The following is a 14,696-nucleotide window of genomic DNA, read 5'->3' as shown; positions in this document are numbered from 1 at the left end:
GCTAACCAACTGAGCCACGGAGGCCCCAGGAAGATATAAGCCAAAAGATACATACATACGCATGGCCTAATCTCCTTGTGTGAGAATACCAAAAGACTTTAATAATGGCTCTTGCTCCTGCCTGGTTTGGTGCTCAGCACTTACAAGAGCTCGTGGGTCATCATCAGAGCAAAACTCAGTGCTGACGGTGCACTGTGATACCGACAACCTCTAAGACAAATCGAACGCTTTTTCTGCGATTTACCCACAATTCAAACATTTTTCGTTGGCAGCTAGGTGGTAATCTAGTCGCAAACATTGAAAAATTGGTCGTACCGCATACATGGCGGCCATCAATGGCACAATCCCGAAATCGTAGGGTCTGGTGTGATCGGCTCAAATTTCTTTATGCCTAATTGGCTCAACTATTAGCAGAGCTTCTACGTATGACAGATGAAAGACAAAACTCTTTTCATGTACCATAATTTTTTTTTCAAGTATAGAAACTTTTGTATAATAGAACGATGAATGTGCACAGATATTTGACCTTTGGAAAGAGACAAGGGTAAAAATATTCGATAGAAAATATGTTTATACGTTTGCCTCACACACAGAGCATCAGAAATTCACAAAAAAAAATAAACAGAACCTTTGCACAACATTAAATCTGGAGTGTCCGAACCAATTCAAATCTTCGGGAAGGCTCAAAGTACTTTTCTCACATCAAGACCCTTCAAAATCTGCTACCTACAAAACTAAACGTGTAACTGCTAAAGATGAAAAGGATCCACCGATAATAGATACAACAATCCAAAATCACAAATAAATCTTGTTTTAAAGAGAAACAAATATCAATCGAATGTAATTTCTAAGCCGGTTAAAATTTGAAATGCTTATAACATGCGTCTGCTTCAAGTATAGTAATGGCGTGTCGGGGTACATCGCATTATTGAATCCCATTGAATCCAGAGGTAACTTGAACAATCAAGCTGCCGGGATATAATCCAATAAAACACAAAGTCATCTTTTTGTTTCAACAATTCACAACACTATTTGGTTTCACTTGGAAAGGACATCGCAGTGTTTGCATCCACCAGAAGTTTGTTTCCGACGCCTTCGCGCAGGTGACGTGTTGTTATAATCTGGCTGGTCCAGAACGCCGGCTGGGGTAGTGACCTCCACTTTTGGTATGGCGGAGAGATGTTCGATACTTAATGGCCGTCGGCGCAAAGGAGGGGAGCTGGAAAAGTTCAAAATTTCCGGAAGCAGCGGCGTGGAGACGCACCTTGCGACAATCGCAAACGGACTCTGGTCCGTACACAATCCGTTTCCGCTTTCATTTTCCCAGTGGAAAATTTTGCGGAACGCCTTTCCAATGCCTTTCGTTCTACCATTGCTGCTGTGTTGACTGTCGTCTTTGCTAGATTTATCACTGGCGGCTGGTTTGCAGTCCTCGGCTTGACTCAGGTCAGGAACGCTACAACTTTTCTCTCTTAACGTTCGGAATTTGGGTTTGGAAAAGAATGAGCGTGTATGGGAGAGTTTAGCAATGGCGTCGGCACAGTCATGGCGGCCGCAGAATCTGGCCCACTCTTCGGCGCAAAGATGACGACCCGGATCTCGTATCTTGGGTGAGGCCCCTGAAAAAATGAAACAGATGGGAATGGTATAATTGGTTGGTGGTGACTAAAATCGTGTGCAGTTGCGATCTGACTCGTGGAATGCGACTAACCGAATGAATGACATTCTATGCACCGCGTTCACATGATCCGAGCACAGTTGGTACAGCGTCCGCTTCGGGACCGGTGGATCCAGGATCAATCCTTGATCGAGTCACACCTAAGACTTTAAAAGAGGAAGTTGTAACTTCCTCGCTTGGCGTGAAGGGGATAGTGCAACGACTGGTTGACCCGTATCAGTATAATGGCTCGGGCGGGGCGGCTTACTTGCCTTCGGTAAGTCGTCTCAGTGAAGCAGCACTAAATAAAAGAGCGGTGGAAATCCGTCCTGCAACAAGGAATTTGACAATTCTGCCTAAAACACATTCGCACGGTGTGATTGTCGATTCGAACCCTCCAATTTGACCAGTCCAATCAAAACATGGAATGCGTTTTTTTATGCAAATGTAGGATTCAACGCAAGGCGTCGTGTGAACGCGGCCTACGAAATAGACTTATTCTGCTTTCATTCCACATGTCGAATTGTGCGATTCGGTACGACAAATCGCATCGTATGACAAATCACAACTGCTTAAAACAATGTTTACTGTTTTACTGCGAGATTTTACTGTTTTACTGCGAGATTTTACTGTTTTACTGCGAGATTTTAACTGATTGTCTGGAGTAAATCCACTAACCTTGAGCAAGTTACTGACAAACTTTCTCACGTGTACACGTGACTTGAGCGCTACATCTGTGTTAACCTGGTTGTCTGGAATAAGCCACCGCACCTATCCAGCTACATGGAAAACATCCTCACTTCAAGCTACTTCCAAACCAACAAGAACTAGATTACAGCCTGTAGGCTGTAATAGGGGAGTTTTGAGTTCGAACTCTTTTAGCTCTAGAGGTAAAAATACTCCTACTGTATCATGGGACCTTTCAGAAATATTAGGCATCTACTTCAACATGACTGTCTAAGAAAAAGTTTCACAAAAAGTTATTTAGAAGAGATGAACGATGCACATAGGATGTTCCCGATGAAAAGATGTGTCATTTGTGCGCACGCAAACACGGTGAAACAGGTGATCGGTGGCATTTATGTCAACAGAACATGTTGACATTAACATATTTGACAACACGATATAGTAGGTTTTTACCTTTAGCCACACAAGAGTTCTATCTCAAACTCCCCTATTTGCTGCGGTGAAAACAAGTCTTAAGTTGAATAAACCAGCAACAGATCTCATGGTAAACAATACATAAATATAACATTGGCAGTATTTTAAAAATAAATGCAGATAATTTGCATATACATCAACAAGTGACACTAGAATAAGCGAGAAATTATTTATTATATCAAAAAGATAGCTGATAGGGGCAATAAATAACAGCTTTCAAAGTAAATAAAAGGTGAAAAGAATACTGATTTTTTTTTATATAAAGGCAGACAACTTGCATAAATGTAACAACTGACATGAAGAATAAGCGAGAAATTAGGAATATATTATATCAAAAAGACAATTAATCGATTTAATAGATATTTACCTGCAAATAACAAGAGCTTAGCGCAGGATGTTCTACCTTGGATGGCGGCTTTGAGTAAGGGCGTGAAGCCCAACCGGTTAGCTTGGTCAACACGAACCTTCTTGAAATTGTTTAACAATAACCTCACCACATCCGTGTGACCTTAGGGAAAGAAATACATATTCATGAGTTCATGAATACGTGTGTTTCGAGTTGTGATGTTACGACATTGTGGAAACACCCCTTTGTGACGTGACGTCACGAGTAAAATCAATGCATTTTATACATAAGCCGGTATAAACAATAATATAAATTTTGCACATAACATGGCTTTAATTACGAGGGTTACCGAGCAAATCCGGTAAAAGAAATATTTCATTTTATGTAATTCATAGATTATTCATAATATTAATTATTGTATATAACAGCCCATGTCAAAGTGCATTGATTGGCCTCAGTGATTAATTTACTGATTTGATTGGCTGTTTACAGGTTAATGGATCGAATTCATGATTAATGGATTCTTGTACCCAGTCATTGTATTCAAACTACTTGATAGGCAATCGCTGACGTTTAATACTATCATCGGTATTCACGTTGTGTTCATTATCACGTCGACAGCAAATTTCAGCGAGCAGAACCAGGTTACTTCTTACAAACATCTCCAAAAGTAAAATATCTTTACATATTGTTTCATACGACTGAAGGTCATACATACACGCTAGTACATACAGAGGAAACTTTTCGCACAGAGGAAACTTTCGGACAGAACACTATAAATTATTTCACATAAAGATGAGTAATTTAAAACAGGAAACTTTTCCCACCTCAAGGAAATCGGGTGCAAGCTATTCAGCCATTTACACAATAATTTCGTGTTGTTTTTTTTTATTTCGTTTTATCTCACCGGGCACGGTTGTTCAAAACAGATTTAAGACTTAATAGCAGATTTAACTTTAAACCAAGTCTTCAATTTTGTACTTTGCCGAAAAACATTGTGTAACATTATATTAAATATGAACTAAAACTGCTATTGTTACACAATGACTTTGGAGAGCTGCATTGGCTGCTGATTTGGCTAAAATTTTATTTATTTATTTGATTTATTTGATTGGTGTTTTACGCCGTACTCAAGAATATTTCACTATACGATGGCGGCCAGCATTATGGTGGGTGGAAACCGGGCAGAGCCAGGGGGAAACCCACGACCATTCGCAGGTTGCTGGAAGACCTTCCCACTTACGGCCGGAGAGGAAGCCAGCATGAGCTGGACTTGAACTCACAGCGACCGCATTGGTGAGAGGCTCCTGGGTCATTCTAAATTTTAAGTATAAGATATGACCTAATACTAGTATTAGCTTATACACTTTCGAACAACTAGGCCCTGGTCTTTTCCGCCGTACTCAAGAATATTTCACTTATACGACGGCCGCCAACACTACGGTGAGAGGAAACCTTTCAGTGTCTGTGTGAAGCCCAGGATCATCCACCAGCTGCTGGCAGATCTTTCCACCTCTGTTTTCATGGTTGTAGTAGATAATTTAAGTTTTAGCAAATCAGATTTTGTTTCTGTTTAAAAATTTCAAGCTGATTTACAATACTAACGCTGTATGACAGGATTTTAATCCATTAGTGTTGTATGAAGAGGCCATCGGGAATACTTCCACGTTCACAAAATTGTAGCTAAAGAGTTTACATAGTATAATTAGCAAAAAAAAAAAAACGCTTTTGAAATACGCCGTTTTGGGGTGACATTTCAGATCATGTGATTTTTATTCTTTAAAATACATGTATATACAGTGATTTGATGTGTTCTACAGATACGTGCAAATATTCCATGTAAGATTAAAGGTTTACTGCAAAGTTTATGTATACTCTAACGGACACGAACAGGTGCGGTCTGGATGTTGAGGATTTGCTTAATGCAAATCTATTGTTTATATATAGGCATATATATGTATGGTATACAATGTGAGAGACACAAGGTTCTAATAAATGACGACAATTACAGTAACAATTGTCTAGACAGAAAACTGCCTTGCCAGGAGCCTGCAAAAAGTTACGCCAGAAGGAAAATGATTTCCGAGTTAATATACCTGCTTGGGCGGCAAAAATTAGCGGGGAATTCCCTTCACTGTCTGCCTGATTGACGTCCACTTCCGGTACCTCAGACAAGGCCTCCACCGCAGGCGTGAACCCGTTTGCGCATGCGTGGCTGAGTCCGGTCTGTCATAAAACATAAAAGATATCATATTGGTTGATAAATTCTATTTTTTTTATTTAGTTGATATGGTACCGAATCACTTCGAACGTGATGGTTTTGTAATTTTGATTTACAGTATTAGAAAAGAAAAAAAATAAAGCATGCGTTAGCAATTCTAACAACTAAATCCATTATCTAGCCCATATCTTTTCCTATTTGCGTTATTTTTCAGTGAATAAAAAGCAGCGACACCTTTGGATTCTGTGACACTTTAACTTTTGACGTAACACGGCTATTTGTCATCCCGAAAATGGCATTCACTGGAGTGGCTTGCCATATGCATAAGTACGTAATATACAAGTGAACTTCACCAGAATATTACAAGGCTACAGACGGAACTTTAACATTGAGACACTACTACCATACGGAATATGGTCCATAATGGCCACTATTACAGTGAATTTAAATCAATGAATAAAATCTGACAAAGAATGAAACTAAGGGAAGTTCAAACACAGTTAGTAGTCCACAAAAAGCTCTTAAACCATTTATTTTTATTTTTAGTATGGTTTTTTTTTTTTGGCGTTGTCCCTGAAATATTAAACCAAGTCAGTCTAACTAGTGAAACCAGTATTCGAACCTGTGATTACATTGTTTAATGACTCGGTTTTGTCTCAATGGAAAAAAAATACATGATCAAGAATTCGTGTTTATAATCTTACTTGTCAGTTTAGTTTTAAGGTCTGTAACTTGAGGGAATCATAAAGTCAGACGATTCTTGCACAGAAGTGTGAAGCTATGTGCAAAAGGGCTTAAAGGCAATACCATTTCAATCCTTATCACACGAAAACACGAACTTGACGTTTCTCCTGTCTTTTAGTAAAGAAATAGAACTGAGTCGATGCTCTCACCCAGTTCATTTCTTACGTCGCATTTTAAGAAAGGCTTCCATGGTAATACCGCAAACGGCATAAATCATAAATGCGCAGATTTCATCTTAGACGAACTCTTTCCAAGAAAAGCCATTTTTTCCTAAGTATCTCAGCTTTAGAGCAGTCGCTGTCATCTCCAAACCCACGCATGTCAAATGGCAGCCATTAGGCATTTCTCCAAGTGTCTGATGCGCGCACAGATTATGCGCAGTTACCTTGGCTTCCACTGAATCCTTTTCTGAGACTTATCATTCCGGAACATTCCGGATCTTTCCGGAGCATTCGGCAAAGTAGCAGGTTATTGGTGACATCTTACTCGACTTAGACAGGTCGTATAAGACAGTGTCTCCGGTCACCTTACATTCAATGTGCCTTTGTAACATCAGAAATTTTCGAGGGAAAATGGCAGTTTTTTTGTGCACTCTGACATTTTCAGAGACAGATCTGCTTAACCCCTTAAAGAGCAAATGCCATCAAATTAAAAAAAAAACAACATGAACTGATTACCGTGACTGATGATTAATCGTCCTGCATGGATGCATATTCTGGCAATAACTTGTGTAGTTTGAAAACACACTTGTTGCTGTTTGAAACTCCTCAAGACGAATACCGAACCTCAACTGCGATAGTGTTTATAGTTTGAAGGAAACTTCTAATGGCACCATTTCGAATCTCAGTTCTTGTGGTATGTTCTGGAGTTTGTTCGGAAAGCCCTAAAGGCGTTTTCTGTAACCTCTACACGATAGTATGTTGTGTAGTTTGTTGGATCTTACAAAGCGCTGTTTTGAACCTCAACCTCCACAGTATCTTCTGTAGTTTGTCTGATCTTTAAAAACGCTGCTTTGAACCTCAGTCGCCATAGTATGTTCTGTAGTTAGTTTCATCTTACATATCGCTGTTTTGAACCTCAGCCGTCAGAGTATATTCTGCAGTTTGTTGAATTTTACAAATCGCTGTTTTGAACCTCAGCCGCCAGAGTGTGTTTTGCAGTTTGTTGGATCTTACAAATCGCTGTTTTGAGCCTCAGCCGTCAGAGTATATTCTGCAGTTTTTCGGATCTTACAAAGCGCTGTTTTGGACCTTATCCGCCATAGTATGTTCTGCAGTTTGTTGAATCTTACAAATCGCTGTTTGAACCTCAGCCGCCAGAGTATAATCTATTGTCTGCTGGATCATACAAATCGCTGTTTGAACCTCAGCCGCCAGAGTATAATCTATTGTATGCTAGATCATACAAATCGCTGTTTTGAGCCTCAAGCGCCATAGTATGATCTGGAGTTTGTCTGAAAGACCTTCTCAGCTTGGATGGTCTTCAAAATGAACGAACTATCGCGTGAAAACCAATCTACCTAATAAGCTGCAAATCTGGCTCTAAAGCGTTATTTCGTGTTACATGAATTTCAAACTATAGCTTTGCAGCTCTTATTTATTTATTTGATTGGTGTTTTACGCCGTACTCAAGAATATTTCACTTATACGACGGCGGCCAGCATTATGGTGGGTGGAAACCGAGCACAGCCCGGGGGAAACCCACGACCATCCGCACGTTGCTGGCAGACCTTCCCAAGTACGGCCGGCGAGGAAGTCAGCATGAGCTGAACTTGAACTCACAGGGACCGCATTGGTGAGAGGCTCCTGGGTCATTATGCTGTGCTAGCGCGCTAACCGACTGAGCCATGGAGGCCCCGTTGCAGCTCTTGAATGCAGCCATACTAAAAAGCCATTCTGGCGATCCAGTTGTGATTAGACTAGACCTAAATATCATATTTTTTGTCACTCGACAGCAGTTTTTCAGGACCTGGCTTATCGGTTACACACTATCGGTTGCGCACTTCGAGGAATTGTATATATATTATATATATATACTGTATATTCCTTGTGACAGGGAGAAAGTCTTGCTGCCACTGAAGTATTATGCGGAAGACACCAGATATGACACCACAAGAGCGGTCGTCTCCCGAATTCAAGGTGAACGCTGAAAGACGATCAAGGTAGTTAACATCCCATCATTTATTGATGTGTTATTTGGTATTAAGTTACAAATTTGTCAGCATTTTACGATGTTTTATAGAAAAAGTGGAAGCAACACGTCATATTATAGCGTAGTATCACGCGAACGTTTCCTAATCTATATTTTTGCCAAATGCCGCATCTATTACGGAAAATAATCGCGCTCGCGTAGCCCATGGACTAAGTTTGCAGCATGTATATGACGATCGTACCGTTTATATCAGGCCTGGCGCGAGAACACCCCGGGGGAAGGTTATGTAAGCTGACAAATCTTTGCTGGACGAAGTACCTCGTCAGCCGCCTATGACGTCCATATCCAGGCCTATTTTGTGCGGAAGAGACCAGAACTGGCAGGGTTATTCGCTGGCAAACCTCTACTAGCCAGGTACATAGCCTGCTGTCTGTGATGGTCCTTACTCTGTGGATCGATGGATATTGCAGTAATATGGGTTGAAGTATCACGACGGACGTATATGAATTAGCTCTTCAATCTCTTTTGAGCATAGATATCTGCCTATACCGGAACGACTTCAATGGGTGAGGGAAGCGTTGGGTAGGGAAGGAGCACGAATGTAGGGCACGCAACCCTCGAAATGATTCTAGGTCGGACAAAAATAGACAACACATAAAATGCAAATATGATTCTGCAGCGCAATCGGAAAAACGGTTGGACGTGATATACCACTTTACATGCATACGTGGCACGTTTTTACCAGGGAAATATCTTAAAGTCGTGTAAGATATGCGGAGTTGGGATTTGCTAAATCCAACGAGCAAAAGTCTTTGTTCAAAATATAGATACATGATTTAAAAATTAAGTCTAAAATTGGAGAAATATACAGTTGATATAAAAAGAGTCCCACGTGGCATTTAAACTAAACCGATGGGAAATCACGAGATTCAGCATGGAAATAGCATAGTGCTGATGGGCTTCACGTGATCGTGTACCGCATAAAAACCACAAGCAAGCCATCAGCCAATTCACAAATCACATCCAGTATGCGGAGCCCATTGAACACGCTTTTCGAAATCCATATGGCCCTCATCCAGATTCAGGTTTTGATTTATTAATATTTTTATTAGAGTGCTATAAACTCTTCAGTCTCTTTTTATTGGTGTGCTATGCCGTATATACCGGGGTTCGTGGATATTCTACTTGTGGGTGGGACGCGAGTGGTAGCCGAGTGGTTAGTACGCTTTCACACATGAGATGCGGAGTCTTAGTGAAAAGCCGTCGATTTATTTATTTATATGATTGGTGTTTTACTCTGCACACAAGAATATTTCACTTATACGACAGCGGCCAGCATTATGGTAAAAAGTGGTCAACAACACTAGTGTAAACCTTTGCGCTGTCAAACGTTCGCTGATGACCGTTTCTTTTCTACTAGTGCGGTGCACATACTTGTACGTTATACGAGGGACAGTTTGTCTCCAACTTGCAAAATGTCGGCAATAAACTGTCGACGATGGTGTTAATATCTGTACGTAACATGGAAAAGCTCATCAGCAATTTGCCAAAGTTTTGTGGTTTTCGCCGGGCACTCGTTGTAGTATTCAACCAACCATGAAACTGAAAGCCATGGTAAGCCACAATTTGTTGATAGTGTGGCGTTAAACAATAATCAAATAAATAAATAGATAAACAGAAAATAAACAAATACCTAAAAATATAAATAAAAGCAAATAATCAAACCAACTCACCCTACCGGATCTGTCGACTTCGTTAACCTCTTCATATTGAGGACAATCCTCAAGGAGCACGTGCAGAGCCTCGATGTCACATTCTATGCACGCGTCGAGAATAGTGATATCATCACCGGAAGCTGTGTATTGGGAGTCAGAACTGGTCGAACTGTCATCGTCAATGTCTTGATGCATGGCCGATCACTAACCGGTCACAGTTCTGCAAAAGACATTAACGGGTAGATAATAATCTAATCACAAAGAGGGCGTTGACATACAAAAGTCCGTCCTAATGTAGGATACAATACAAGATAAACTAGAACGTTGTCAGCAGAGAAAAAACTGTTTAAGAGATCACATTTGAGTTCAAAACGTAACTACGGTAGAGCGATTAAAACGACAGCATTTTAACCAAGATGCTCAGGTTCGATCCCGAATCAGGTCAACTTTTGATTTTGTTCTTGGCATTCTAAAGACTATCTCAGCAAGGTATAAGTCACAAGTCCTCATTGTTTAAGTATACTTGTATTGTGGCCAGGTAGGACGTCATGTATGAAATATTCTGTCGGACGTTTCAGTGAGGTGACACGATAAAAATGTTGGTGTACTCAAACGAGATTTCTTAGTGAGACACACACCGGTGTGATATGATCACAACAATGTTGAAAGCGATGACAAAATCGAAAACAAACTCTAGACGAAATCAAACATAATCCTAAAGACTGTCACAATGCACATGAATACAACTGGTTACATATGTCCAGCAGAGTGTAACACAGAGAAACTTGTCTATCACAAAAGTCTGCTTAAATAAAAGGCATCTCGGCGGTAAATTCATGAATACATGTCTCTTCACAAATCGATGCACAGTTACATAAATGACCTCTTTCCTGTTATAAAGTTGGGATCTCCTTGTGCTTAATGCAATCATCCCCCGCAAATTATTCACCCAAATTATTCCCGTCTCCTTTATGATGACAATCTCTTCCATCGTCAACCTTTCAACCAGATGCGCCAGCATGGCTCGGAGACAAATCAGGAGAGCGCTATGTAAGCGGGTTGTTTGATCAACTGCCCGGATGCAAAGAAAATCCCGCAAAATATCATCGATCTCTCGCGAGAACGTTTGTCAGCCAAGACTCCGTGATGGATGGATTTCTTCTGTCAGCTCGGAAAACGATCAAGCCAGAAAAAACAACACACTTCAAAATCCGGCTTTCTCTATTAAATTTAACAGAAAGTCTGTTGTCTGAGTGATCATATAATGTATTCTGTTATTGCCGAAAACTATTCTCTTAAATATAGCGTAAATATTCTATTAAATCAGCAAACTGATTGTATTACACTAATGGAATATTTTGTTGAAGATGACTTTGTATTATGTTGTAATAACAGAACAAAAGACATTCCGTTAAAATTAACAGTTTATACTTTTGAGTGTTCGCTACCTCGTTCGGTACCTGACAATCATCCTAACTTAGGTTTTCTTCTGTTCTCTTTGTAGCGTTAGTATACACAGTTTTTCAGGAACATTAATTCTGCGATTATCGACCTTTACATAACACCAAGGTTCAAATCCAGTTTTCGATTGTTCGACTTCAACTTTTAGTTAAATACTGGTTAAGAAGAAATGAAGTGATAAGAGAAAAGACCTCACGCTTCGTCACAACCCTACCGTACAGTTCAGTGGGGCTCATCATCTTTTACCACTTTACTAGTTTTGATCATGATTCTCCGTAAGTCTACCTAATCGTGCTTAACACGCCGTGCTGTAATGCGTGTAATTTGTTATTGTTTACGCATTTACATGAACAGCTAGAATAAAACCCTGACTGAGGTAAATTGACAAGAGGCCGTATTTCACCGGTTACGTTAGACCATTTGCCGGTTTTCACACTGTCGTCGATGTGCTGGTTTTACTCTCTATGCTGTAGTATTTTTTATGTAATAAAAATCCCCCCACCCAGGGTGTTAACAATACAACCTCTTGCCTTGTGTACATTGAAAAAAATCCAAATCTTTAACATTTAAACGCGTGATAAACATCTCTTCGCGACAGATAATAAAAATGCTTAATGTTTAATTGTAATAAACTGAAACATGTTTATTCAACAACTGATAATAAGACAGCTTTGAAATGTTTATCATATATACTGAAAACCAGTACCTTATCGACGCTGGTTGTAATGCTCTCCAGTCTGGTTTAAGGTAAATGTGCGTACACTACCAGTACCATATACCTGCTAAAAAAATGCCTTATAGAGACGTTTCACTTAACTCATGGCGCGACAGCAGCAATTCAATACATAGTGTGTACAAAGTATATCCATAGTACATTCAGCTCAGATTTAGAAGTAAAACAATCTCCGCCATGCTGATAATTAAATTAGTTTTGTACGAATTTATGCTTTGAAACAGACATTCAGAAACCCGCCGCCAACCAATATGGACGCCCCAGGTCAAAAATGACAAGGCCACTTCCTAGAAACAAACGTTTAATGCAAACAACTAAAGAACTAGGAAAGTAAATAAATGATGCAAAGACAAGCCGTCAACAGTTTTTAATAACGTTGGAGAGACGTCATGGAGATATGTTGTAGGTGAATGAGTGAAATCAGTATGCATCTTGATTACCATGCTAGTGTAATGGTTGAAGGATTTCACTACGTGGGTAAGACAAGGATTCGAACTCGGGTCTCTGTATCTGATGTCCAGCGTTCTGCCCACTGGGCTAAAGGGAAATTCCCGCTGGCTAATGCTAGTATAAGCACTCGAAAGCTGCTCCTGTTACACTCCTCCCCACTTAAACCCTTCCCTCTCTCTCAAGACACATCCACGTTCACAGGCCCAGAGCTCTACACTTCCTGGAACCTGTTAGATCACGGCATCAGTGTAATGGTTGAAGGAGTTCACTACGTGGGTCAGACAAGGATTCGAACTCGGGTCTCTGCAGCCGATGTCCTGTGCTCTGCCAACAGAACTAAAGGGAAATTCCCGCTAGCTACTGCTAGTATAAGCACTGGAAAGCTGCCCCCGTTACACTAGAATATAAGTTGTCAATAATAAGATGTGTTCCTCAGTTGCGCTTTGACCGGCCCCGATGGCTTAGTTGGAAGCTTCGGGGCGGTAGGTCCAGGGTCAAACCTGGGTAGGGTCACACCTAAGACTTTATAAGTGGAAGTTGTAGCTTCGTCGCTTGCAGCTTAGCATTAAGGAAAAGTGCAATGACTGAGTGACCCGTGTCAATATACTGGCTCTGACATACTCTCAACTCGTCTTCATATGGCTGAAAATTTTTAAATACGAGGTTAAACCGTAAACACTCACTCACTCATTCAGTTGGCTTTGATTGCAGTTGTTCATATACCCAATGTGGCGATCCAATTCAACACGATCAATGTACGCCCCTAGCCCCGGGTTAAGCGGAATTAGACACACTCACAAAGGCTTGCGCCAGACATTCTGAAACCCCATTTGAATGTATACACATTCACGGTATGTGTCGAGATGCTTTTGGCGCCTTATTTCTTGTGAATTAGAGTCGAAGTCACGGAGTCACGATGAACACCTCGCGGGTGCTTGTTACTGGTATGCATCCACGCAAATAGTTTCTAGAACCGGTAGTTCGCAATGTATAATTGTTTCCGGTGGGAATTTGGCATGTCTTTGATTAGGAAAAACACAAACACTAAAACTGTTATTTCTGTTCTTTGAAATTCCAATCAAAGTCATAAAAAAACCTAACCACAACAAGTAGAATGAAAACGACTTTTACACGGCATTAAGAATTAGATCAAATCGCTACCCAATTAATTATTCAAGCCCACTCGTTCTTCTACTGAGCTAGACCCTTGACTGATCGGTGCATTGATTCCTTATTAGTCGCTTGAACGACCTCGCTTACACAGGCGGCACATTCTCAATCTCACTTAGCTCCCCACCGTTATGGCGTTTGTAATATCGGGTTTATAAAGATCAATAAGCGCCAATCAAACTAAAGTTCGTGAAATGGAAACTTGTGATTCTGACGGATTCTGATTGGATATCTGACCCTTAGCACTCGTATTTACATCATAAAATACACGGCTTTCGATTTACGACGTTATAACATATGAATGACCTCCCTTTGTGGCTTAACACTGTCGCTTTATGATTACAGGTACTGTTATGGTGTAAACTGTAACAAAATAAAAGACATCCCAGGCACAGCCCAACTGACAAGTTATGACGTCATCAACCTATTTACCAATATCATAAGAGAAGAAGCTGAACAGCGGACAACACGCCCTCAACACAGCCATGAAACTTGGCAGCATTATAAACCTTCTGGACTCGTGTACGCGCTCCACCTAATTCACGTGGGGAGATGACATATATGAACAAGTTCACGGATTACCGTTGGGATCCCCCCTATCACCACTTATCTCCGAAATCTACATGACAGAATTTGAGATCAAAGCCTTAGCTGCAAGCCCCATCAGACCGTTGTGTTGGTTCCGTAAGGTAGATGACACATTCGCAGCACTGAACAAGACTGACAGCCCCCAGTCTCTACTTGACCACCTCAACACCCAGAACAGCAGGATACAGTTCACCATGGAACAAGAATGCAACCCAACCATACCGTTTCTGGATGTACTTATCAGCAAGAAGAACGGCAAACTTCTCACTTTAGTATACCGCAAACCCTACGCTCTCAGG

At 40.6% G+C, this 14,696-nt stretch overlaps 1 protein-coding gene across 1 annotated transcript; it reads right to left on the bottom strand.

Annotated features, from left to right (window-relative positions):
* Positions 1-461: 461 nt before the first annotated feature.
* LOC135464354 (ankyrin repeat domain-containing protein 33B-like) lies at positions 462-10,190 on the bottom strand. Its single transcript, XM_064741780.1, has 4 exons — positions 10,014-10,190; positions 5,261-5,390; positions 3,186-3,326; positions 462-1,619 (listed from the first exon to the last, which is right to left on the bottom strand). The coding sequence occupies exons 1-4, from the start codon at positions 10,188-10,190 to the stop codon at positions 1,039-1,041; spliced, it is 1,029 nt and encodes a 342-aa protein (XP_064597850.1). The 3' UTR covers positions 462-1,038.
* Between the last annotated feature and the right edge of the window lie 4,506 nt (positions 10,191-14,696).

The sequence above is a fragment of the Liolophura sinensis genome, chromosome 4, assembly GCF_032854445.1.
Source record: "Liolophura sinensis isolate JHLJ2023 chromosome 4, CUHK_Ljap_v2, whole genome shotgun sequence".
NCBI classification, from domain to species: Eukaryota; Metazoa; Mollusca; class Polyplacophora; order Chitonida; family Chitonidae; genus Liolophura; species Liolophura sinensis.
This window is presented reverse-complemented; position numbering and strand designations above follow the sequence as displayed.